Here is a 27,619-nt window from a genome sequence, read left to right on the forward strand (position 1 = left end):
TTCTGGGGCAAAATGCTCCACATTTATTTACATATGAAATGTGTTTAATACAGTCATAATGGACAGAGTGTATAGTAACATCTGACAGCAGCAAGACTTTTAGGGAACCCAACCATTACTACCGTTGATCATGCAGCTATCTATATATACACAATTCCTTTTAAAAAAAAGTACAAAAGTCCTCTTTTGTAGGGATACATACAAGGTATAAAACGCCAAAACCAAACCAAAAAATAGACTCCAACAGAGAGCTCTATCTGAAAGGGACAGGATGGTACCTTTTTGTACTTGTGCAAGCGAAACTAGTGGTGCTGGCCAGGAGTTTGAAACATCTGCCCGATGCTGCCTCCTCCCCACTCGTGGGACACTGAGCACCAGAACGTTTGGCATGAGCAGGTGGGAGCTGGCAAATCCCAACTCCTGGGAGCAAAGGGGGAAACTATTTGCTTTCAAGAACCAGCGAGGAAAATACATAATGCTGGGTGACTCACTTCTATGTGGCGAATAAATTACACGACAAAAAAACCCCATCATCATTAGAAACCTAGTCCTCTAATTACATCTTATCTCGTCAATCCAGAGCAGCCCAGCCCTTTGGAAACAATTTGAGCTTGGATCACAAACACCTGATGACCTAAAAAAAAAAAAAATCACTTAATGATACAGAGAGTTGTGCAATTGAATTCTTCAAAAGTACTTTACCACCTGTTCTGGTGTTGCCACCTGAAAACCAGCACTTCATTTTACATATGCAGTGGTACTTCTATTTATTGATTTTTTTTTTTAATATAATTTATTTTGAAAGAGCAAGTTGAAAAGCTTCCTTAGACATGTGGAAGGCCAAGTTCTTTAGGATTTACAATCTCCCCTTAGCTTGCTTCCTCTCTCTTCTCCTCTCCCCTCCCCTCCTAGCACCTTCTTCTGATGCACCTCCATCAGCTACACTTTGCTTTCAGAAGCATTCAAAACACAAACAGTTTAACAGAACCTAAGGAACTGCCCCAGCATTCAGAACTCTGTTTTAAAAGAAACTCATTTCAAAAGAACAGAAACAAAAACAGAAAAAAACCCAAATTTTCCACTAGATACCGATACAAACATATAACAAAAGAGTATAAAAATTATTAGTTTAAATATATACAAACTCTTTTCAACTCAAATACAGCTTCAATGGTTCTGAGGGTATAGACAATGAGGTGAAGGGGACACTTTCATCCAGAATATATTGCAACAGCCTGACCAGTACTGTTAACACCATCACCCCTCCAACTTCCCGGAGCAAAAACATCACTAGCATTCCAATGTGGAGCGAGCTTTCTGCCTCCCGAACAATCCCCTCACTTCTCAGCTGAGCTCATCCTTTTGGACTTGATGAAGGCCATGCCGTGGGTTCTCATGTGAGTGTTTAAGGCCGCTTCCGTTTCAAAAGTCTTGGCGCACACTTTGCACCGTCGCTCCGCCGCCGCGCCGTCCGCCGCGTCGTCCTCGGCGCTGGGTTTGTTCTCCTGCTGGTTCTCCTCCCCGGAGCCGTTCTGTTTGGACACCGGCTGAGGCTCCTTCAGCTTGTGCACGATGAAGAGGTGTCTGGAGAGGGACACGTGGGAGGTGTAGCAGAGTCCACACTCCCTGCACTGGTAGGAAGAGCCGTCAGATTTGTGCTGAGGGATGTGTTCGTGAAACTGGAGGAGGTTTTCCGTCGTAAAGCCGCAAACCGCGCACTTGTGAACCTTAAAAACGTTGATCTTCAGCTTCTTTAGTGGCTGAGTGATTGCACCTCGGGGAGGTCGGAACTCCATCACAGGTTCTTCCAGTTTACGCTTCGGACTAGGAACCTAGCAAAGAGACAGGCATGGTGTATCATGTGAGCATAAATACACAGTTCTTTTCATAGCTATTTGTGACTTGCAAATGGCAGAACCTTCCCCTTGGCAGGCTCTGGAACAACTCAAATGAACAATCCTTTTGGGGCTCTACTGCACAGGAGATGAAATATTTATGGTGTTGAAACACCTGTATTTATTTAAAGCTCCTGAACATACACCCACAAAAAGAAATCACTCTCAGGGACTGAATGAGTCTTCCAAGAGATTACCTTTGTGTCTTCTTTTACTTCCCTCTCTTCCATATTGCTAGATTCAGTCATTTCTTTCACATCAGGGTCTTTAATGCCATGCATCAACTGAATATGTTTTTCCAGCATCAACCTCTTGGTGAAAGTACGTCTCGAATCTGGGCAGTGCCTGCAGACACAGACACACAAACACATTCAGTGTCCTGCTTAACAAGTGCCTTCTGCAGGTTAGGAGAGTGGTGGTGTATTGCAGAAATTCCTGAAAACCAGGTTCTCAAGGTTTTGAACTGGAAATGCTCAGCTCAGCCAAGTTTTGGATGTCCTTACAGGCTTTACACACTCTCAGGAGCCTGACACAGCTAACTGCTTTGTGAGCATCTGAATGCATGGAACTTCACGCAGGCAAGCAAAGATGTTCCACTAACAATAGTTTTTATATTCTGTGTCTAAACAAACCAAGCAGGACTTACGAGCACGTGTAAACCTTCCGAATGCCTTTGTGCTTGATGCGGTTGTGGCGACACAAACTGTGGGAGGAGCTGAAAGATTTGTCGCACTGCCGACAAGGATGCTTCTTCATTTGCTTGAGAAAAGAAGAAAAGAAGACGTTCATTAAGACAGCTCAGTGAAAGTGGGGCACGTGTTGAACCTTTTGATAATGAACAAAGGAGAAAAAGAAACGTCACTTACCCGTTTTTCAGCCCTGTATGTCATGGGCACAGTCCCTCCCCCATCTCCCCCCTCCCCTGGTGTCACAGAGAGTTTGTGCCACCAAAGCAGCAGTGAAGATCAGTGGGCTATTTCTGAATCAGTAAAGGCAGTAGGATGAGAGATTTGCTTGCCTTTCCCATCAGCTGCTGCCTAGCAGCTTCTCAGCCACATCCAGGCAGGGATGAAGAGCACAGAAAAAGGACCAAAACTGATCCCCACAGACACTAACACACTCACAGGGCTCAGAAAAGTCATGACAAAACGAGAGGTGTGAGCTGATGCCAACTTGAGGAGCATCTCTTGGGGCAATTCTGCGGGGTTGGTGTGGCAGTTTGTCAAGTGGAAGGAAAAAGGAAAGGGAGAAGCTGGGAAGGATGGAGGAGTCACACGTCACAGCTGGGTGGCACTGAGCAAAAGCACCAAGCAGGAGGAGGATGGTCCTCTCAGAGCACTGGGGACACTGCCTGGAGCAGTGACACCACTCTTGCTCTAAATCCCTTGAGCCAGTTTCAGACAGGAGCTGTAAAGGTTTTTTTAGAACCATCCCTCATCTGGCCTGGTAACTTTGGTTTTTTTTTTTCCTCTCAGCACTTTTAAGATCAGGCACAGACTCACACCAAGGTGGCTACAACATTTCCTACCCTACAGCTGGCTCACCTTCATCCAGGATCCTCAGGAAGAGGATCCAGAAAATCTGTCAATCTGTCTGTCTGTGTGGACAGCTCCCAATAAGGGCTGGAAACTCAAAGAGGACAGACATGGCAATACCTCTCCTGTGAATCCCTCTGCATAATCCAGCAGGGATCAGCTAGGGGTTACAGCTCTTTTCACTCTGCTCCTGCAAAAGCAGCAAGCAGAAGTTTGAAACTAATCATTTTCCAATATCTTGCATGACAGTGGATGTTGTGAATAGCTCGTGAATGGCTTAATTAGTTCTAAACAATCATTCTGTGAGGATCGTTTGTAGGGAAGTTAACCCATACCTATCATTCTTCAGAAAATCAGCCTATAAATTCATTCCTCTATTTATTAGCTCCATATCACATACTTCAGGCCAGGATTTGAGTGCAACCATTACCTAAATATTTCAGAACAAGGGCTGTTCTTGAGGCAACATTGCTATAAACATCCCAGAGAGAAAGGCACAGATTTAAAGCTAATATTGAGAAAGCATTATCGCTGTGCTACTGACCTTATTTTACATGCTGGGGATGGAATCAGACTGACTATCACCCTCTAGGTCACTCAGAAGTGACATTTTCACTGGGAGGTTGTGCTGCTTTGCATTTAAGAACTGCACAAATGTACAATGGGTCTGGCCTTAAACTCATTTCTGATTGCCAAATATGAGTTAATATTTGGGCAGCAGCAAGCTGAAGGAATGGTGTGGGAGTTACTGGAGGCAAAGATGCTGGGCTGCTATTTGCTTGAAGCTGTCCTAAGGAAATTGAAGATGACACTCAGTAGTTCAGCCTTTTCAGCCTTTCCATAACATGTTTATCAACGGAATCCAATCATTTGCAGAACAGCTTCAGAGATAATAACTGCAACTGAAACCTCTGGAAACGTGTTAGCATTTATTACAGCACATTATCCCCCTGCAAACCGCGGGGTGAATCGGGGTGAATCTCCTCCACTTAGACAAAATCAGGCTTTTCTGCCTCCCAGCCCTGCTCTTTGGCTGCACTGCAGCACAGTGCAGGAATTTAAATTAAATTGAAGAGTCAGAGCATTGCCACCAGCAGACTGAGAAGGTGAAGACTGACTGGCAGGTGGTCACTGTTGCCTTCCTGCCTGCCAGTCTTTTCCATTTAATTGAAAATGGAAATGCAGGAAGGACATCTAACAGTCTCTCTGCTGACCCGACCATGCAACATTCCCACATTTCACTTGCAACCCATTTAAAGTGAGATATCTCAAATCCAGCTGTTGTTAGACCCAAAATTCACCTTGTTCACTCAGCTGAACCTACAAGGGCAAGACTAGAGCAACTGTGCCTTTAAATGAAACACCAGCAGGAGCTCACTGGGCCATTAAAAACCACACAATCTCCACTCCCTGAGGCTAACAGAACTTCAGAACAGAGCAGAATCAAATTGTTGAAGTTAGAAAAGACCTTGAAGGCTGTTACCCCAGCACTGCCACCTTCACCACACCACCTTAAAGAGAGGGAACTGGGAAGGGACAAAGAAGAAATGAGAGCCTGGATCAGATCAGATCAGATGGCTTGGATGGAATACAGCAAGATCTCTCACTCTTGCCATCTTGAAAAGATTTTGGTACTGAAGGAACAAGCCGATAGTTGAGGAGGTTTTCTCAGCAGAATGATGGAGAAACTGAAAAAAAGTCAGCAGCCAGGGCTAAAAAAATTAAATGGATCAGAACAGAGAATAATGATGATGGGACTTAAAGGAATTATTTCCACAAACATAAACAGAATTTAGAGACAAATACTTCCCATTGTAGGTTTAATTCCCTTTTTTGTAATTGAATATCTTCCTTTACCTTTCCGTGTTCTTTCCTCATGTGGGAAATGTAAACATCTCTCTGAGTGAAGAGCCTGTCGCACTCCCAACATGTCCAGCCAGGATTAGCAATTTTTTTCGGTTCAGCTTTCTTTATAGGAGAAGGAGATTTCTTCTCCAGCTTTTCCGTTCCGTTAACAGATTTCATGTCCTCCTTGTTGTGACTGGCTGAGTTCTGAGTGGTGGGTTTAGTACTGAGAGGCAGATTTATCCCCAGATTTGGTGGCCCCTCCACACTTTTCAGGGTTCCATGCATAGACTATAATAAAAGAGAAAAAAATAAGAGGTACAAAACCAACATAGACATACAGTCACACTCAACCAAAAGCCTTCAGTCTCCTCTTTGGCATATTATTATCATCAGACCACATTCTTAAAGAAACAGGGTTAGGTAAGGACAACACCTAACAAAAACCAGTAACAGACACCATCCGTCGGTATTTTCACCAAAAAATAACAGAGTGACTTTGTAAGTTAACTTGTGGTTGAACAGCAAGGGAAAAAAGGCTCAAGAAGTACTTTATGTCAAGTTTACTTCATCTGAAGTTTAACTCCTTGCTTGACTTACCTGCCATACTCGTTGAGCATTCTCATTCCAGACTACGTGAGTGAAGTTTCCCAAGAAGGAAAGGATTGTTTTGCTGCCCAAATGTTAACTTGGCATATTGGGAAAATAAGACAATTTGTCTGGAAACACCACACAACTATGTAATTTAGGAATAGATGAATATTTTATGTTGAGGCTGAGGTTAAGCCCTGCCTTACCCATCCAATACACTCCATTCTGAGAATACAGGAGTAGCATTTTGATACTCCAGCAACAAGTTCTCTTGGAAATACTTTGGCTCTTGGCACTACCCACTGGCTCTAGATGTCAACCTCATCCATAGAACATATTCTTCAATTTAACAGCTTTTAAAGAGAACATAAGCAAGTAATCAGCTTGCTTATGTTAGTAAAAAGCACAGTGCACAATTCCAACAACTAAGAGCAAAGTGCAGGTGTGTAGTAAAGGAGGAGGCTGGCTTTAGTAGCCCAGTGCCAGGGGAGGGGGAAACGAGGTTCCTGTACTCTGTAGCAAGTCATTGGAGGAAAATGAGACACATTTTGGCACCGAGAAACACTGACATCTCCAGGTGTTATTTTCTGGAGCTTTACATCCTCCTGAGCTTCTCTCTGTCCTACTTTCACCCAGGTCTGTCTCTGCCTGGATGGTTCATGTCTAGTCATAGCAAAACATGACTTTCTGTGCAGCTGAGCTCTGCCCCTGCCTGCCACTCGTGCTCTGCCTGAGTCCTGTTGTGTTTTTATCCTCTCCCTGAGTCCTTTTCTGCTTTTATCCATACCCTGGTACTGGTTTTATTTTCATTGCCCCTTAATTAAACTCCAATTTACACCGCTTTGCCCCAGTCCTACACACACACATATCTTAAATGCAAAACCAGCCACAGTGTAACTGCACATGCATCCTCTAATCCTCCAGTTTCAGTCTCCAAAATGTCTGAAACATTTATAGTCAATCCCACTAAAACCCCAATGCCTGAAAGTACAAATATGGAACACTAAAGCCAAAGAAATGAAGTAACTAAGGAATTAATTGCCCAATAACTGAGCATATCTTTGAAATGGGAGATGCTGAGCCAACCCTGATTTCTGTAAAGATACCTTCTGGCCCTGGCTGCAGTCACACTGAGCTCCTAAAATTGTACTTCTGGACAGATACAACATTTCCAGTACTAGCTGAGTCAGGAAAAACTGCTTGCAGAAACAAGCCAAACACAGCAATGCACAGACTTTGCCTAGTCTAACACCCAAGGTTTGTTTTCGTGATGCATTCAGCATTCTCAGCTCCCAGCAAGTGGAATAACACCTGGAATACTAAATAAATAAATAAATACTAAATAAATAAAGCTCCTGACTTGTCAGGATTGGACTAGCTGAGTCACCATTCTCACAGCCAAACGGACTGAGGGATCACAGATATACCAAAGACCAGACAAAATACAACATTTTACCACTGGAAACCAATATTCACAGATCACCCCCTGACAACTAGCAGCATTTCTCTCAGCAGCCTTCTTGCTATCCTGTGCCTTCTCCCAGCATGTTCTCCCTCTGGAGGAAACAAGAGAAGATGCCCACACACCTTGATATGATCCATCATCAGCTGTTTCTGTGCGTACAGAAGAGAACAGTCGGGACACTTGAACACAGACACCTTCTGGTTCTCAATGTGCTGATCAAAGTGGCGATAGAGCAAAGGTTGCAGAGTAAACACAGTGTCACACATAGAGCATTTATATATTATTCTAAAAACAGAAGTACAACAGACAGCGTCAGTCACGGTGATGATCGACTCGCAAGAATTCACTTTATTCCTCGTCACAGACAAGATCGGGCATATTGAATAAATTATTGTTTCACACTGCCTGAAAAGAGGTACAATTCAACACTCTCCAATTTCAAAATAGGGGAGCAATGGGAGAAAGAGAAAAACAGAAAAAAAACCCCTAAAAGAAGCCAGAAAACAACAATTTTTGGGGTATCAAATGGTCCCAGTTTCTCACATATGTTAAGATAAATGTATGATTTGCACAGCCTCCTCTCCTTCCCAACCTTTTTTCTCCAAAGAAAGGGACTTTTGGGACCATACGCTTTTTACCAATAGTAAAAATGGATTCTGTGACTTGTTACAGCACTGCTTCATAAAATTTCCTTTTTTTTTTTTAATAATCAAAAGAAATTCATACAGGAATACAATTCTAATTGCATCTATATAGAAAGAAAACCAATGCAAAATACTTAATTCACGGATCTGATCAGAAACAGATCCTAGCACAGCTCACTTATCATATGTGAAGCATCTTACACCAAGAGTGATCTTAATCTCTTGGATTTCTCCAGTGAGGACTGTGGGAACCTGAGAAAGGTTTTAACTGTTAGCATGTCACAGCAGTGACGTGTCACCCTGTGTCACCACCTTCCTGGGCCAGCCTTCCTAGCTCCAGAACAGAACCACTTCTGCTCTAAGCCAGCAAGAGACTACCTATTGAAAAAAAGCTCATATAGAACAGAAAAAATCGCTTTTTCTCAACTTTTCAACCAGCCATTATGAAAACCACCATTTTAGCACTGACAGGTCTTAGCAGCTCTTTTTGGAATCACATTGTCTTAATGTAAAAACATTTACTGTCCCAGTAAAAACAGAGATGAGCTAAGCAGATGAAAACATCACAACCCTCTGGCCACCTGTCCAAATCATCATTTGTAGAATCACATTTTGCCATCACTCTCTCGTAGCATGCAGCATTGCCCCATTCAGCCCAGTGAGCTGAAAACTCAGGAAAGCATCCCACAAATCCCACAAATCCCACAAATCCCCCACGATCAGCAGGCTGACCAACTGGCGCCTGTCACAGGTGACTTTCCCAACCGCAAGCACGGCACAGGACACAATTTCATTCCATAAACAGCAGTAGAAAATGAGTTTTGCTTACTTCGGCTCGCCTATCTTGATACCCGGGTGCTGCGTGTAGGCGTGCGAGTGCGTGCTGGGAGCAGATTTAAACGCCATGGGGCAGATGGGACACTTGTAAAAGACCTCACAGTGACAGCCTTGGATGTGTGACTTGAGCGCCGCCACGTCCGAGTACACGACGTTGCAGTGCAGGCAGCTGAGGAGAGAAAGAGAGGAGAGTCAGGGCAGCTCTGGCCCCACTGGACACAATTGGATTTTTTGTCCAGTTGTTGGACACAATCAACGGGGATTTTCAAGCGACAGCAAGGGAGAAACACATGGAGAAGAACCGGAGAAAATCAAGTTATTCTGTCCATCTCAACAACCGCGTAAGAATTAACGTAAGCAGCGATTTGTGGATGGCAAAGGAAGGGGAAAGGAATTCCACACGATTTGAAAAGCTGAGAGATAACAAGGTCAGAACATGTTTTTATGAAATCACCACAGACAAATATGCTATTGATTGCAGATTGCTTCAATCTTCTGCACATTTGCAAAGAGATTTTCCAAAAAGCATTTTGATCACATGCAGGGTGTGGCTGAAGGTACAGCACAGCAATTTAGAAACTAACCACCGAATGGAAAAGCAGTAAGGAAAATATTTTCCCCATTTCCCTTGTTTCGATTGAATGAAGATACACTGGGCATGATTTTCTGTCCATGGAATCAAAATCAGCACTTGGATTGCAACTCAGGGAAACTAAACCAAATGCCTACTAATCAGATCAATAGATCATATGGGAATTCGGGAAATACTTTTAAAAACATACTTCTGCTGGGTCGAAAATTTGTGACCTTTCCGCATCTATTCGAAAATGAAACGATTAAAAAATTGAATTAATGTTAGAACAGAAGAATTTTTATACACAATGGTCCCTTTTAATGCCCTACATCTTTAGTACTAAATGCTCCCAAATCAGTCCAAGAACATACTGCAATCAGCAATTACCTGTCAAATGAGACAATTTCTTATTGATCTGTATTTCACAGTACCACTTCTACAAACTATTCAAACCCAGAAAGCCTCCACCCTTCCAGAATTTTAATTTTAGCATCTATCACGGCAGCATGATTGTTATCCTATAAATGTCAAATTAATTTTTTGATAGTTTCAGTGCCCTGGCAAAGGCAAAAAAGCAGGAAATACAGTTCTACATTGCATTCAAGGATCCTGTTTTCCCTTTCAAATTGATCAATTTGATAAAATTCTAGGCACCTAATTTCCACTCTGAATACTTTTCATTCCCATTCCATTCATACCCACCTAGTCTCCCCATCCCACGGCTTGACTTTATTCCCTAGTGATGGGACACAATAACTGCTCCTCAGCACCCACCAGTGAAACTCCAGGCTGAAGTTTTCAGCTGGTTTAGCACAGCCCAAAAATCGCTGGAATCAAACAGATTTGCTCTTTGGAAAGGCAGGACACTGCACTGCAGCTCTGAGAGGCTGAGGAGTGGAAGGAGGCCTTTTGCTTGCCTGGCTGACTGGGTTAGTCTCCCCACATCTAGAAATTCTGCCTCAGTGGCACATGAGGTGTTTATGAGACATCTTTGGAAAGTTTAGTGACTTTAGGAACTTTAGGAAACTGATTCCCAGTGAAGGATTTGGGATTCTGCTGGTGTTAGTGGGGCAGGCCAGGACAGATTGGAGAGAAGGGCAGTGGAGAGCAGGAAGGAAAGGTAGGAAAGGCAGGACAAGACAGACTACTGCTTGAGAGAAAAGGGTAAAACAACCCAAAGAAGTGAAAAGGCCACGGATTCAGGCTGAAAACAGAGTGAAAATGCTTTCTCCCCTTAGGGGAAGATTGCACAGCCATGCTGGAAAATAAACTGTGGCACCTTAAGGGGGGAAGGAGCTCCCTGCTCTAAGATTTAAAAAGGCTTTTTTCCAGCCAGACAGGCTAAAGTGTGGACTTTCTGATCTCTTGCTGTGCTGCTGAAATTCAGTGCAAGGAAAATTGGAAGAGAAAACGTTTTTTCCCAAGTCTTTCAAAACTTCCCATTTCTACAAAATGCCTTTGGCTCCCCATTTTCTCAGTGAGTTGCCATTGCAGGGAAATGTAAAAACCAAAGGGAAACTGAAGTGGAACAAAGGAGAACCAACAGACAAGGCTCTTTTGGAGTGAGGAAGGTAATTTCCAAGTGGTGTAAAGCCAAGGAATCTTGACTTCCCACAGGAAAGAGAACAACCAGACAGGTGCAGTGTGCCCATCAACATCTCAACCATACATTCCAGAAGCAAATACTGAAAATGACTGTTCTAACAGAGAAAACAATCTAAAACCCAAGGGTTGAAAAAACTCAAAGAGTCTTTTAAAAAAACCAAAATTAAGACAATGCACCTGAATTCTCTAGAAGTCCTGGATCTGTGTGACACTAGCTAATATTCTGATTTCATCACACACTAAAGTGGATGCCCAAACCAAAGCAGAATCCCAAATCTGTAGTACTACCAGCCCCGTTGCCATGACAACCTCAAACCCATAAAGCCACACTCTCCAAACAACGCTCAGGAAAACTGGAAAAAAATCACTTTTCAAATGACAAACGGCACATCAAGCGACAAGGAAAGAATCGTTAATACTGACCGAAACCCAACTCTTCGGGTATAATGCAGGCAGTTCTTAGTGACATGGGTCTGGAAGTGGACAGATCTGCAGATTGCTCCACATTCAGGACACGTGTATGGAGATTTATGCTGATGGATTCTCTGGTGTGATGCAAAGCTGCACTGGTTAGGAAGCAGCATCTGGCAGATAGGGCATGTCTTCTAAACGATAAACCAGAATAGATGAGACAAAAGGTTTGGTTCAGCTCTACGTACCGTCTTGTGTCAAACACTGCAATACAGCAAACAGAGGTTACATGTCATAACTGCCATGGGACCCCCAAGGAGCAGCCAACTACAAACACAAGCCCTGCTGCAAGAGCTGGCAGCCAGACCAGCTGGCATTTTGGGCCACAAGGCTCCTTCCTCCACCACTGAGCACGGGAGATGCACGTGGATTGAGAGAAAAATTACTGAAATATTACTCAGGTGCCTCCCCACATTACCCTGACAGTGCCAGGGGCTTAGCTACAACTCCACAATCAAATTAGGACTATTATCACTCAGGACTTGTGAATCTCATCAGTGACTTAGGAAGATTTCAAATCAAAACCAAGACTCCTCCAGGACTTGGGGGTTTTTTGAAAGTGTGTTTGCATCTTTTTAGGAATGTTCTCTCTAAGAACCTGGCATATGTAGGGATGTGTATGCTCTGCAAGAATATCGACCAAAAAAAGATCTCCAGAGCTGCATTATAGATTATTTACTAATATCTACGTGAAGAAATGCTGAAATAAATGCTCTGGGAGCACTGGTGTGTTTGAACACAATCTCTCCACTGTCCTGACACAGCACCAGGGCAAAATGCAAACAGAAATTAAATATACAGCATGTCAGGCAATGCAGGTTCACCTGGCACTGCTGCCAACCCACTACAGCAGTGCTCAGCATGGGTACTGTTCTCCTGCAAGGCTGTATTCAGACACAGAAATACTTTGAAATGCCAAAGGTTTGGCCTTCATTGACCAAACAGCCTTTTTTTTGGGATTTAAATTCAGCTTAATCTTTAAATTCAAAATCCTTTGACCAGCCATAAGTGCCATTCCCCAAATCTCTCTTGGGGTGTTCCTGTAGGAACAAGCTGCAATGCAATCCTGCAGAATCTGGAACATTGATTGATCACATAAGGAAAACAGCAAACCAGAAACACTTGGAGGTTTCCCAGTCATTCCAAAACCTCTGGCTTGCAGGACCAGCAAAGGAAAGCAGGATGTGATGCCACTGAAGAGCCAAACAACCTTCCAGCCTCAGCTCAGGGATCTCCCTGATTCTGCAGCAAGCTGTCAGACTCATCTCCTGACCCAACAAGCCCCTGCTCTGCTCTTTTCAAGGAATACAGAAAATTACAGTCCCAAAATGGGACTGATTACAGTAGAACAAGAAACATCTACTGGGAAATTCTGCCATTCAGCACGTTTGCTTACCATGTTATTTTGGGCTTAAGGTGGCATTAACTTCCAGTTCTCTCATTCCAACCAACACAAAACTAAAACCCAGTTTGTGAAAATCATCACCTGCCTGCATTTGAAGTCAAAGGTTCAGGAAAAAAAAAAAAGGTTAGAAGGAGAAATGGCAGAGGTGGAGATTAAAGGTCCACAAGGACGCTGAGGATGAAGGGAAATGAGCTGTGCAGTTTCCATGGGAGTGATAAACTAAGAGAAATATCAACATTCATTAGCCCAGATTTGCTACCTTTTACCCCCAGCAGGTAGAGGAGGGTTTTGTTCAGCCAGAAAACCTGTCTGTAAGGGTCAATATTCCTTTAGGTTAAACAGGAATATGAATGGCAATAAAACATTCCAGAAAGGGATCATCTTTGCACTGTTCCACCATTGCTCATTGTCATCAAAACATTCTACCTTCATCATAGGAATTTCAGAAGAACAAACAGCTACTGACTACTTATTCATTGAAACCACAAAAATATACATTTTCCATTTCAGCAGTACTTAGATGGGCACTAGAAAGACTAGTAAGCTGTAAATAACCTTTTTTTCCCCTATTTTTTGTCTGCAAAATCTGTTTCTTTTTATTCTTTCTTCCTCCCTTCCAAAGGAAAAACCACCAATCTCATCCAGCTTTCCCTGTCTTCTTCTCCCCACAATCATGGCAGTTGGAGAGCAAAAGGCAGTGCCAAGCACTAAGAAGCAAAACAAGTCAGAGTATTTCTCCTCCTAGCTTCTCAAGAGGTAACATCTAGTGAAATGGTAGCAAAAGACTTAGTAATAAATGCCTAAAGAGAGTTTTCCTTCAGGAAACACTAGCCCTACAGGATGCAACCAAACACAATGTGAAAAAACAGCTGCTGCTTAACATGTGAAAAGGACTAAGAAAAATGTTCAATTAATATTCAAAAGGATATTTCAACAAAGAAAAATTAGAACTGCATTTATTAAGTGTTCTTTTCAAATGGAAGAACATGAGAACAGCTTCTTTTCCTCCAGTGCTTTGCAGGTTTTTGGGTTTTTTGGTTTTTTTTTTTTACCCTGCAGCTCCAGGGCCTGGTAAGCAGGAATTAATGCCTCGTTCATCCAAAAACTCTTAAAGCAGAGCAAGTTTCCATGAGGAGACACCAAGAGCAGTACCTGGCAACCCCCACCTCTCTCTGCACCTCCCTGCAGCTGCATTTTGACATTCTGTGAGCATCACAGTTGCTCTCCTGTAGTCAATCACCACGAGAAACAGTTCCTAACAGGTATGGAGAGCTAACTCAGCAGCGACAGGGGAAAAGCACCAGACAGAGGGAGAAAGGGAAGGGAAAAAGGTTTAATATAGCTGCCCATAAAAAGTCCCCCCTGTAAGAGAGAACATCACTTTATCTTTGTTCTTCTCCCATTGCTATTTTAGCCTCATCCTCCCAACCTATTCTCTGTCTCTCATCCACTTGCCTTAGCTTGGGGCCTTCTTGCTTGCTTGCTTTTCCAGTGCCAAAACCAACAGCTTTTCACAAGGACTACTGCATCTCAGATGGAATATTATCTAGTGAGCTTATTATGGGGGAAAAAAAAATCTATCCACAACCAAAAAGCACCAGCAAATCAATCAGCTAAAACCCCAAAGTACTGAGTAGGAAGTAGCTCAGGCTGGTGCAGAATATACTCCTAGTCAGCCATTAGATCCTGCTCAGAACTGCAGCAACACCTAAGGATGAAGCCATTCTGCTGAAGGAAACTGCCTTAGCATCTTCCACAGGCAATCCAGGCTATTTCAGGCTAACTCTGCTAGCCAGTTGAAGGCAGGAGCTAAGGCACAGCCACAGAATCAAGGTTATTTCCACATGCATTCTACCTGCAGTGCTGGGTGCAGTGGAGCTGCCTGGTGGTGGAGAACAGATCCTGACAGGAACCTGGTGCATTTTTTCCCTACCTGCAGCACTTAAAAACTCTTTAGCCTGTACTCTGCTGTGTGACTGCCAGGAATATTCCTGGGGCATTCCTGTCTCGAGCATGCTTACGGGTTTGCAGCTTCCCCTGCAGCAAGAAGCTGGAGCACCAAGCTCGAGTGAATGCTTTGTAACACCACCAGAATCCCTTTTAATTGGCACACCCCAACAGAGATCCAACCGTCTCACTGAATTAACCACCTTCACTCTTCCAGGATTATAAAATACATCGCACACTGATGATTCGGAAGTTTTATTGAAGGACGTCTTTCTTGCCGCTCAGGCCGCATACATCAGCGCAGAATTTTCAAACTGGTTTTGAAGTGGAACTCGTTAGCACTCCGAAGAGGAAAGGAAACCCAACCAGCTAAACCAATGGTCACACAGGAAGGAAGGTGTGCCAGCGAGAGCTGCGCTCTGCACTCGCTGAGGAAGAGCTGAGACAAACGGCAGGCATTCCTGCCAGTAGGCAGGCTGCCATTTGTCACTGCCCGAGTCCCTCCCTGCACGGAGAGGAACACTTAGGGCACTTGGTGAATCCTCTCAAACCTGAAGGCCAATCAGGAATGAATCACCTCAAGCTAGCATTCAGGTTGAATAGCCGGGCTGTTAATGAGGGTGCCAATTAAGTGGATTCCACGGGCTAGTCAAATGCCAAAGCCCAGAAAGGAGCATTAGAATATTATTAGTAAAACCCATTCTTCATTTCTGTATTCTGATGTTTCACTGTAAGAAAGCTAATGCTAAGCTGTAGCAAAAATAGATAGTGTCAAGTTCACACTTTCAGGGCCTAAAAAAAGATTCTAAGCAAAGGCTTATTTAAAAAGTGTTGACATTCACTATATAAGTGCTTGCAAGACTTTTTGTGGTTTTCGTTTATCATTTTAATCACAGAGGTTCAGATCATTAACAGCTAAATGGAAGCAGAAACATATCCAAAGTCTCCTAGGCTTATAGCTGAAACATTGGAATGTAAACATAGGATACTCTACTTGTCCACTTGTGTCTGCAGCCTGCTGGAAATGAGTTGCAAGAGATGTCTCATCTTGGAAAACTTCATTGCACTCCAAACACTTTAGACTATGTCTACAGAGTCTCGATGGATCTTCGTCTAGCGGCATGGCTGGGATGACAGGAGAGCTGGCAGGGGCTGAGATCACTGTCCCAGTTAAGCCAGACTGGATCTTTGTCAAGGAGTGCGTGCCAGCTCCCCCCGGGCTCTGGAGCACGGCCGCCGCGCTATTGCTGGAAGGAGATGCTATCATCTGATCTGCTGGGACTGGCTTTAGGATCAGGTGGGAGCACTGCATCACCACGCCTTTCTCCTTGTGCCCGCGAGCGTGGGACAGGAGGCTGCACTTGTTGTAGAAAACCAAATTCTTGGTGCAGTGGTTGCAAGTCACCTCGATGCGCACGCTCCTCCTGTCGTAATGCTGAGTCAGGCTCTTCTCCAGCGCGAACGAGTCGCCGCACTCCAAGCACTTGTAACCTCGTGTTGGCAGCGTGATGCCGGCGTTGGCGGGGGGACTGAGGTTTGGGATGTAAACCGGGACGGGATTGACGCTGCTCAGCACCTTGTTGAACGCCTCCACGACGGAGCTCTGCAGCGACGACACCACCTGCACTCGAGACACTTTCTTCGAAGGCTGGGAGGCTGCTGCAGAGATTATTGCCTGCTTGATTTGCTGCTGGGGTTTGGTGAGCACTTGGCGCAGCTCCGAGGTGGCCTGAGCACCCTGAGGCAGAAGGTTAAGGTTGGCAAGATGGACTGTCTTTGGCACGAGTTTGGCACTGGCGAGGCTCGACGCCGGCACCACCACCGTCTGCTGCTGGATGGCGTTGGCAGCTTTGATAATGGCGCTGCTGGCACTCTGCACAGACGCGGCAGAGATGACGGTGGCTTTCACCGTGGTGTTGTTGGCCAGCTTCAGGTTGATCACCTGGGAACCTGCTGTCTTCACCGCCGAAACGGGCAGGAAGGCCGTAGCCACAGGTTTGATGGTGACCTGTTTGGGGGCGAGTTCTGCAGATCCCACCGCGTTGGTGACAACTGAGGACTGGAGAGGAGCTCTCGGAGGAGAGGAGAGAACGGCAGCAGAAGTTGGTGAGGACAGGAGAGACGTCATGGAGGTCACCATGGAAGCACTCTGCTCGGGCTTTTTCCCAGAGTCCAAATCAACTTCTGGCAACACTCTGGTAACAGTTCTCTTGATCTCCCCAGAAGAAGTCTTGATGGTTTTGATGCGAACCTTAGGGATTGCTGGTGTTGACCCTGCTGGAGAAGATGGAGACCCTTTGCTGCTGTTCTCACTCGAGACACTTCTGGGGCTGTCGGGTGGCTTGACAGATGCTTTCTTAGCACCATCAATGAGACTCTGCGACTCAGGAGATTTTTCAATAGCCTGGGGACTTTCACTCCTGTCTTTTGGTAACGGAGAAGACTCTCCTGAATTAGACTGTAAATCTTTGCTGCTATCTGTAGCTGCCTTTTTAGCACTCAGTGCTGCGATCGCAGCAATGCAGGAAGAAAGCTTTGCTGATGACTTGGTTTTGGACTGGGAAATGCTGGCAAGAGTTGTGTCACTTTTTTCAGTACTCAGTTTTCCATCAAGTACCCTGCTTTCCAGAAGCTTCTCAGAGCTGTCTTTCAGTAATTTGTCCTCTGTTTTTCGAGTCTTAAAAGGCTCATAGACACCTAAATTCATGGAGTTTGTCTCCGGCTCTCGTTTAGCAGCTTTAGTTTTATCCAGACTACTTGAAACAGTGATTCCAGATTTAATCAAGTTCTCCCCTCCAAGCGCCTTCAGCTTGTCATATTCCTGCTGAGACAGAGATCCTGCCAAGACATTTGCTCTGAAATTCGCACGCATCTCCTCTTTATCCGGCGGGTCATCCACCTCAATCCTCTCATCATCATCGAACTCTTCCGCGCTCGATATCGGGCTGAACTGGTTGAAAGCCGAATCCTTCAGCGTGGCCTCAGAAGCAGACCCATCCTCCTTCAGTGCCTTCCCTTCATCTTTAGCGTAACCCTCGAGAGCCGACGCCGTCAGGAAGCCGTTGTGCAAGCCGTTGCCCGTGGAATGGTGGCCGTCCTTCTCCCCGCCCTCGGAAGAATCGATGGTGCGCACGTTCTTCACGATGACGCTCACGCCGACGTCGGACGACGACGGGACGTGCGAATCGTCCTCCGCGTGCGCGTTCTGCTTGATGTGGCCGTCGTGCTCGTCGTGGCCGGATTCGATGGCTGCTTTGGGATCCACCATGTCTGGGATGTCGAAGGCTGCGAGGAGGTCATCGAAATCTGGGGTCTTCATATCCCCCATGGCCACGGGTTTGATGGCAAGCCAATCTGGAAAATAAGGAAGAAGTCATCACTTGAAGCTCTAGCAGCACAACCTGACACAGAGCAAGCGTTAGTTCACACAAAAACATGTTATTTGACTGCTGCAGGACTATTTGCAGAGATTTTACATAACACACCAGTGTTCCAGTCCAAGTGTGCAGTTGAATTATTACACCAACAGCTGTAGTCATTGATAAACCCCACAGGTGGTAACCTGACAATTCCATTCTGGGCCCAAACTGCAGTAACTTCCTGCCTGTGCCCTCTCCTGCACTGCCTCCTAGTCTCAGCCACACAGACTGTAACTACAGCAAAATACCTGGACATGCATGAAAATCATGTGAGGCACTTGCAGTTTCTCCTAAGTCTTGATTCTCCTCAACAGCTGCACTATGAACCTGAGGAGTCCTCTTGAAGATGGCAGTAAGAATCTGCAAGACTCAGGTGGTCATCAACACTGGAAGTCATTGTGGACTCTGAGAAAGCAACTGAGGGAATTTTTTTCAAGGATTCTGGAATAAGCACAGACATTTCATGCCACCCCTTCAAATAAATACAGCCAGGTTTGGAGAATTGTGGCTTGGGCCCTCTGTCTAATTTACAAAGCCCTCAATACAAAAATAGATGCACACAGAGTATCAAAATTACAATCCTATGAGGATTAAATGGGAAAAGATCACAGAGACCAAAGCATATCAAATCCATGCAAAACCACAGAAAGCCTTGACACGGTTTCTCCTGATCTGGGATATTCATAAGCTGCATTCAGGTTGTACATCTGTCCATAGGTGTCTTTTTGCACTTGTTGCATACACTAGATAGCCTCCCCACTCTGAAACTTCCTCTAATTACACATCCTGGAGTTTAATTAACAGTCACCAACAGCAATCAATCAAGGCCTGCTTACATGCTATTTCCTCCAAATATGTTTAAGATGAGAACTGCCCAGCACAGGAGACACATCTGTCCTTTACTGAGAATCACTGCTGCCCTTACCAAGAACTTCTCTCACTCTTCTAACTTTCCAAGCAAGCAAAGTTAAACCAAAAGGGAGCCAAACGTGGTCAGTTCAAGGGAGGGAAGTTCTAACCTGGCCATTTGATTCATCTCTTCCTCACTGTTCTAGGGCACCCATCTTAATATTCAGTATATAAACTATGGTTCCACCACAACTGCCATATTCCAGCAGCTGGTTTGGGTTTTTTTTTCTCCACAAACCTTTCAGTAACTCCTTCTCTTAAGGATAAAACTCCACCTTTTATCCAAGAGGAAAATTAACCAACACCTTGGCTGCCAGACAAGCTGGGAGGCTATTCCTTCTCTGGCCAACATGATGCCTGTAAATACTTCAGAGGAGTAGTAGGAAATTAGTATTAGTAATTAGGAAATCCTCATTTCCCAGGAACTGGAATTTCTTTGGAATGGCTTTGAAAAGTGCTCTGAGAATGCTTGAGAAGTTACACAGAAAATCAGTTGATTTAAAAATTCAAGCATTGCTTTGCTCACTTATCATTCAAGGATAGAAGTAACATGGAAAAGATCTTTTCTTAAAGATCTTAACCCCCTAATTTTTATCTATCAGGTACAAGAACAGCTTCAAGCTTTCCAGCAATGGCAATTATTCCTCCTCCCTTCACAATACTTTCCCAATTAATGTTGTCTGGGCATGACAGCTCCTGTCATTTCTGGATCACAAACATGCTCAATTTCCACTCTTCTATTTAATCCCTAACCTTCAAGGAACCAACCAACTTCTCCTTGACACTCACCCTTCCTGTTAATCCAAATCTTCTGGAGAGTTAAACCACAAGTCTAACAACTTGACACAATTGCTTCAGCTGGATCAGATCATCTTTTCTGCCTCACTGACTTCCTACCCTTTACCTTCAAATCCCATGTAACTGTCTCTATTTACAATATCCTTGCTTTTGTTCAGAAATATACTCAACTTCAGCTTCCCCCAGCAGCAAGTCCATTTGTTACTGAAGGAGAAATGAAAACACCCAGCTTTAATCTTCATCTACCTGTGGCATTCATGTCCTTGTGACTACATTCCTTCCCCTTCCCTAAACTCTTGTTCTCACACTCTTTGGGGCAGTTTTCTTTTGCTTGTTCTTGCAACAACACCAGCATCCTTTCCAGTTTTGTGCAATGAAAACACTGACACGTCTTTTCAGGGTCTGGCAGGTGGCAGTGCCTTGGTTCTGGTAGAGCCACAGGCAAGAATTAGTCTGTTATTTCTGTGGATTCCCAGATAGACTCCAGAAAATATCTGGAAAAATGACACTTCCAAATGGGAATCATGATACCTGAGTGATGTGAGGCTCACTCTGGAGGAAAATACCTACACAGGGAGCAAAACCAGCCTCAAAAGCATAAACCCATCCTTTTTTGTTCATCAGGTAGAGAAGACATAAGGGATTCCATCAAAATTGCAACAACATATATCCTAACGTTGGGCAAACTCCATCTTACCACAGAGCTGATGAGCAGTTCATTAGTTACCAGTAATTATGACTGCCTTACCCTTCCTCTGAAAAGCCAAGCATTGTACAGACAGACAAAAGCAACGTGCTAACCTCACCACAAAACCTTCTCCAGGAAATGGGAACCACATCTCCAATCACAGCAGCCACTTCAAGCACAGGCAGCAATGGCTCTCTGCTCATAGCCACAAAATGCAGGTTCCTTTTCAGTATCAAAGGGCCCATCACTTGCTGCTGTTGCAAAACCCAAACACCCACTTCCACAAACCCCAAAAATCCCTTTCATGACATGCAAAGTCGTTCTTACCCTAAGAAACTCTGATTTCTTAGCATAAAGGTCTTGTTTACCATCCAGATAATCAGTAAGGTCATGCCAGTCCTAATGTAAACACCTTTGTGAAGTTCAAATTTATACTTTCTCTCCATTATCCACCATAGCTGCCTTCAAAAAAGGGGAAAATCCCATTTTTTTTTCCATGCACAAGACTCAGTCAGTAAAAGACCAGAAGAGAAGGAGAAGGGGAACCTTCTGGAGTCTGAGGCACCTCTCTAGAAAAGCTTGAAGAAAACCACATGGAGCTGGTTGAGTTTAGGACAATCAGCCTTTGGCTGGCAAAGAGCACAGGGATGTTTCAGCACAGGAAAACCTCCTGTATTATCAAGAGATTCAGGTTTGGGCCTAGCCACTTCCCACATCCTCCTAAAACAGAGATGAATTTCTGAAAAGCAGGGAAATCTATACACCATTCTTCCTGCACTCCACTTAAAAATTAATTACCAACACGGATTAATTTTGTACCACTGTATGTAAAACATGCTGGGATGGTAACCCGTGAATAATTCAGATGTACAACAATAATGGGCAGAATATTGAGATTGCCAAACTAATGCAGGTTTGAATTACACTCTGAATGGCCCAAGCTTCCCACTCCTTCCCTTTGAGGTACTTTTTTTCAAATTGAGGCCAAAGCTCAGCATGAGCAACTGAGCCTCTCCCAGCCAGGCAGGGCCCACCAAGGCAACACCAGGGTCAAGTTTGGCTTTTTCTGAACATCTATTCCTAATATCTCTATTTGAACACACAGGCAATACGACTAATAAAACACCAGTTAGTGAATTCATTCCCAAGGGACCTGGAATGTGACAAATGCTTACCCTCCTCCTGGAGATGGAATAACTGAGATCCCTGCACAGTGAGCTGCTGAGTGCTGATACACAGCACCACCCCTCCAGCACGAGCATTTGCTGCTGGAAAGCTGGCCTGCTGCACAATGCAAAGCTCCTGATGAAGAGCATTTACAGGTAGCACCAGACTGAAAACAGACAACTCACCAAGCACACTGCAGACTCCATCTACTCAGGTTGCTCATCTTGCAGGCAACAAAAAATCCCTGCAAGTTGAAAACCTCCTTTTGCTAAAAATAGAAATTCATCATACAGACAGCATTCAAAAACCCAAACGAAACAGATACAAGGAATTCTGTCCCAATCCAAGAATTTTAAAGCTGCTGACTATTCTGGCAGAAGGAAAAAAAAACCAAAAACCCTAAAAGGTGCTCTTGTGTAATACATGAATTTTAGCTGACACCAGGAAAAGAACACACATCCTCCCCAGGAAGAGATCTCATTCCTATCATGCAGGAAGAATGACTCTGCTACAGACCTCTCCAGTCCAACACAACCCCTCTGCATCCCCACGCTGCAGAACAGGAACAGACATCAGCACGGCGATCTGGCAGGCATTTTGCTCCCCCACAAGCCACTCAGTGCCCTGGCAAACCTGAGAAACAACCCCATCCCAGCTGCAGGAAAGCCCACAAACCCACAATTTCAGGCCAAATATTAGCATGCTCCTTTCATTTTTCGCCAGTTAACAGCTCGACGCCTTACGTAACCGGCTGCAGTGGGAAACAAAAAAGGTTCCCTGGTACTGTCAGGCTGCCTCAGCAGCCAGCACACAACTTACCCAGCATCCACAACCTCCCAAGGCTTTTAGGACTTTTACAGCAAAGTACCCTCACTTCACACCACCACACAGTATTCCCAACGTTCTGCCTCCATGGTGTCTTGATTGCAGGTAAGCAAAGCAGCTAGCACAGCTAGGACTGGGAAGATTGTTCAAAAATCACACCGGTTAGGATGCTGGAGTTGCTGATTTCCTGTGCTAGGAAGTAACAGTTCTAGCAGAAGCATCCCCCAGGCAAAATGCTTAGTGATCCACTGTGTAAGCTCTAACAGCCTTTGTTCTTCCCCTTGCTAGATTCATTGCTGCTTCCTTCCCTCTGCCCCTCTCCCTCTCTCTCTGAATCCTTCACATTTCACTGTAAGATCACCAAGTCACCTCCAATCTCAGTAGCCACGTTTGATTTGTTCGGTTGGGAAAGGGAAAAATTAAAAATCCTCTCCATTAGCCATCGCTTGGAGTGAAAAGCAGTCACCCCTCTGCAGCTGCTGCACTGCCCATCCGGTTTCCTCTGCACCTTTCATTCCTGCACAATATTGCAATTCATGCCATTGATAATGCACTGCAGCTCCATCCAGCCCCCCAAAATACATCTTTCCCACTTGGCTGCTGCAAAATCCTCCCCCTGCTTACAGCAGTTTAAGAAAAGCCATCCATACTATTCCTTCTGCATGGGTTTTTTTGTCTCTGAGTGATATTAAGCACACGTTTCACAGCGAAGGCATTAATTCAGAACTCAGGATTTGGGTCACTGAGAAGTGGCCAAACAAGAACCTGTAAATAATCAAGACAGCAAATTCTGCATGTGTGAGTCTCTCATGCAGCACAGAACAGCTCCCTGCCACAACTGGTCCACAATTCCTGATTGTCATGCAGAGGCCTATTCCTTATCACTTCACTGGGGAAAAAAAACAACGTATATCTGGATATATTTCAATGAAAATACTGTATTTAGCCAAGATAGCAGTAAGTCTTTACAAATCATAGCTTTAATCCTATTAAAACTGGAGGACCTCCATAGCATTTCTGCAGCAACACTGAAACAATTGTCTCCTTGCTAATGTGCCAAGTGTGCAATCAGGATGTAGCTCCCCATTATTGTTCTGCTCAGCCCAAACCAGCACGTCTCACCTGGTGAACCTTGACCTTGGAGAGGTTTTTTTTTTAGCCAGAGCTCAGTTACTGCCACAGCTGCATTACCTCTGCAAACATCAAAGGGTTAAAGGCAGCCCCAATCAATAGGCCTACAAGGAAAAAAAAAATAAAAAAAAGGGAAAACAAGTATGCCTTACAGCATCTTTCCAAAGCTTTTATGCACAATTCTACAATAACATCGTTTCCTTTTGGCCTCAGAGAAAGGCACAGCAAACCCCCCCTCCCTTCATGGCTCCTCCAGAAGCAAACCACAAGACAGCACCCTGTAAATAAAACAGCATGCAAAGCATCCTCACTCACAAGCACAACTACAGTTACAAATCATTCCATCCGTTTTATTTCGTTGCCTTCCAAAACAGCCTGCACCACCAGTGTCCCACCCTTGCAAAAGCACAAATATTTGCATCAGGGTCACAAAGCTCAGCTCTTGCCCATTCCTTAAGCATAAAAAAAGGCACGAAAAGCCCAAGTCATCTCAGCTACTGCAAACATTTTTACCCTTTATGCCTACGTTCGCCACGTACCAGTGCTGTGTGTCTAAAGTGTGCATTCATTCACATACTGTTTGGGGCTGGTGTCTTTCTGCAAGCTCCTCTGCTTTTGGCTGCCATGAGAAGGGAGGAAGCTATCCCAGTGTAGTAGCTCAGTGACTGCATTGTGTTCAGGAGCTGATCTGCCTCAAACCAGTTCCAGCCGGTTCTGGTCACCCTACATAAAAAGCTATGGCAACCCTCGCCGAGTTGCCAACAAGTCGCTGGAAAAATCGCAGGGGCTGGTTTTTTTATGTTTTGGGGGGGCGGCCTGGGGTTCCCCTGGTGCCCTGCCCACGCAGCCCCTGCTCCCCAAAGCCCCCCAGCACGCTCGCCTCCCCCACTTACCTCCCACAACCTGGGCTGGGAGCTGCGTGTGTGTGCGTGCCTGGCTGGAGCTAACAAAGAGAGCGCAATAAAAATCCTCCCAGGATCTCTGTGGCAGCACAGCACCGGGCAGGCTCGGCCACAGCCCTGGGAGAGCCGGGCTGGGAGAGCCGGGCTTGCTTCCCCCAGCTGAGGGGTGGCTGCTGTCCCACGTCACGTCTGCCCCCTCGCCCTGCTCGTGCCCACCGCCCTGGGTGATGCCCCAGCGAGGGTTTCTGCCATCCTCGGGGCATTTGCTCTGCTCTGGAGCAGCATTGTTACACAGTAGCCACGAACGCGCCTCCCTCCCCTCAAGAAATCCATTTCCGCACCAGCAAGATGCCTGCAACACAGTGCCTTTGCCCCCCCCTCCTCCTCCCAGCACCGACTGGACTGCTACACCGATTTATTTATGATTATGCCTTTATTTTCCTTTCGCCGTTCCACTACGCTGCAGGCCTTGAGAAGCAGCAAGCTGGGCAGCACCCCCCCGGGAGGCTGGGGAGGCCCGGTCGGGCTGTGCGCAGCTCCCACCCCGCAGGGACCGAGCAATTCCTGCCCGTTCCTGCGGCTCTCCATCGGGCAATGCCTGCCCGGCCCTGCGGCTTTGTACCGGGCAAAGCCTGCCCGGCCCTGCGGCTTTCAATGCCTGCCCGGCCCTGCGGCTTTCAATGCCTGCCCGGCCCTGCGGCTTTCTACCGGGCACTGCCTGCCCGGCCCTGCGGCTCTCCATCGGGCACTGCCTGCCCGGCCCTGCGGCTTTCAATGCCTGCCCGGCCCTGCGGCTTTGTACCGGGCAAAGCCTGCCCGGCCCTGCGGCTTTCTACCGGGCAATGCCTGCCCGGCCCTGCGGCTTTCTACCGGGCAAAGCCTGCCCGGCCCTGCGGCTTTCAATGCCTGCCCGGCCCTGCGGCTTTCAATGCCTGCCCGGCCCTGCGGCTGTCTATCAGGCAATGCCTGCCCAGGCTCTCGGCAAGCTGCGGTGCCCAGGCCGCTGCAGGGCTCCGCACCCACCTGTGCCCGGAGCTGCTGTGCTGCTCCCCTTCAGCTCGGCCACGCAAGGCCTTCCTCCTGCATGGCTGCCAGGCAGCCAGACCGAGGCGGCAGCCACCCCGCTACTCACCCTTGCTCTGGGAACACCAGTAACCACCTCCGCCTAGGCGCTGGAACCCCCTCCTCTCGGGGGCTGCGGGAGATGCTGCTCCGCAGGGCTCCCTCCGGGCGGCTGGCTGACCCCGGCAAGCCCCCGTAACCCCCGGCTGCACCTGCAACTGAACAGAGGTCTCGGGCACAACCCTGCAGCCCTCCCTGCCGAGACACCTTCTCCGCATCCCTCATCCCCACCCCGTTCTGGGGAGAAGCACCATGTTCTTCCGCTGCCTCGGCCCGTCTTTTCCCCGCACAGGCTGCAGCGGCCGCAGCCGCCGCCGGCCCTCCCTCGGCCCCTCGGTCCGGGGGGCCGCTCCCTCCTCCGGGCCGCCGCGGCCCCGGGCACCTCCCCGCCGCTCTGCGCGCTGCCGGCCCGGGCCGCGAGGAGCCCCGGGGAGCGGCCGGGCAGCGGAGGCCGCGGTGCCTGCGGCGGCGGGGAGAACGATCCGCCCCCGCCCTGCAGATGCCGGCCCGTAGAGCTGCCGGCCCGGGCGGTCCGTGCGCGGGTGCCCGCGGGGCTCCGGCCGCCGGCGGGCCGGGAGGAAGCGACCCCACAGCATGCAACCTCCGCTCCCCATGCGACACACCTGCTGCGGCCGGAGCCGGCGGGCTCGGGCAGGGCTACGGCCCGCGGCGCGGCCCGGCCCCGCGCCGGAGGAACATAATGGCAGGAGGCTGCGGGGCTGGGCGCTGGGGGTGGGGGTGCTCGGCGGCACAGATGGGGAGACGCTCCCGTGTGATTCCGTGTGGAACGGCTCCCTGGAGAGCGCCGGGGGCGGGGAGGCTGCGGGGCCGCCGAGCGCCGCGGGGCCGAGGCCGGGTCGCGGCCTGCCGCAGCCCCAACGGCTCGAGGGCGTTCGGAGGGCGAGCAGCACCGCCGGGCAGCTCGCCGGGGCCGAGCTCCCCTCGCCCGAAGCCGCGGCAGACGCTGCCCGGCCTGTGCCGGCCGCTGCCCGTGCCCCAGCGCCTTAGGCCTCGAAGGGCAGCCGGGGAAAGAGCCCCCCGGCCGCCGCTCCGCTTGCAGGGCAACAAAGGACGGGAGGAGCCTCACGCTGCCAGCTCTGGCGGTTCAGCCCCTCCGCCGGCGCTGCCGCGGCCGTTGTGCCCTCTCCGGGCCGGGGTCAGCCCGCAGCTCCCGGGGCGCGGCGGGGAACCGTGGCCCGGAGGGATGCTGCCCTTCCGTGCGCAGCGCGCTGGCCGGGCGCTCTCGGGCCCGCCTGCACAGCGCCTGCGGCCCGGGCGGTGCTGCCGCCGCTGCCCGGCAGCCTTTGTTGGCTGCGCAGCATCCTGGCGGCATCGCCATTGCGAGAACGGCGCGACGAGATCCCTCCCTCTCTGTGCTAGCGCTGCGCGGCACCATTTGCAGGAGGAAAGGCTTTGTTGGGTCCTGTTAATGGCTCTAAGTACAGACCGTTCGTCTCACATTTATGCTATGGGCATACTGTATAATAGATATCCCGGTTTGATGGATGCTGTTGTGTGTTAACGTCTCTTCCGAGCCTGTTAGTGAGGCAGCAGAGTCCCCGCACAAGCACAGCTCTTTTTGGGAAGCTGCCACTGGAGCTGTGCCCGCAGGTATCGCTGGGGCAGGAAATCATCCATCGGGCCATACCCTGGCTGCTCCAGTTAGATCACAATAATTCTAACTTCTTCCAAGTATCCAAACCAGCAGCAGAGCGCGGGTTCTTACTGATTGTCGGCTGTGGCACCCAGTGAATGGGGCAAGGTTGTGTGATTTGAATAGAATAAACCCATCCGAGGATTTCTGTAAACATGGGTGTGAGCACTGGGTTTAATCTGCAGGAAGG

General features: G+C 47.3%; 1 protein-coding gene across 8 annotated transcripts; it reads right to left on the reverse strand.

The window, feature by feature from the left end:
• On the reverse strand, nt 1-26,533 carry ZNF532 (zinc finger protein 532). 8 transcript variants are annotated; one of them, XM_085042919.1, is made up of 10 exons: nt 26,399-26,533; nt 25,786-25,933; nt 15,809-18,168; nt 11,415-11,596; nt 8,805-8,981; nt 7,454-7,616; nt 5,288-5,566; nt 2,542-2,654; nt 2,093-2,240; nt 1-1,832 (listed from the first exon to the last, which is right to left on the reverse strand). In XM_085042919.1, exons 3-10 carry the CDS (start codon nt 18,140-18,142, stop codon nt 1,338-1,340), a joined length of 3,891 nt encoding a protein of 1,296 aa, XP_084899045.1. In that variant the 5' UTR covers nt 18,143-18,168; nt 25,786-25,933; nt 26,399-26,533; the 3' UTR covers nt 1-1,337. The 8 variants fall into 8 exon arrangements, with proteins under 8 accessions (XP_084899045.1, XP_084899043.1, XP_084899042.1 ...); XM_085042917.1 differs by lacking the exons at nt 25,786-25,933; nt 26,399-26,533 and adding exons at nt 23,743-23,855; nt 24,645-24,770; XM_085042916.1 differs by lacking the exons at nt 25,786-25,933; nt 26,399-26,533 and adding exons at nt 23,743-23,855; nt 24,291-24,577.
• Nucleotides 26,534-27,619: the final 1,086 nt, after the last annotated feature.

The sequence above is a fragment of the Lichenostomus cassidix genome, chromosome Z (genome assembly GCF_008360975.1).
Source record: "Lichenostomus cassidix isolate B80296 chromosome Z, HeHo_3.0, whole genome shotgun sequence".
Taxonomy (NCBI): Eukaryota; Metazoa; Chordata; class Aves; order Passeriformes; family Meliphagidae; genus Lichenostomus; species Lichenostomus cassidix.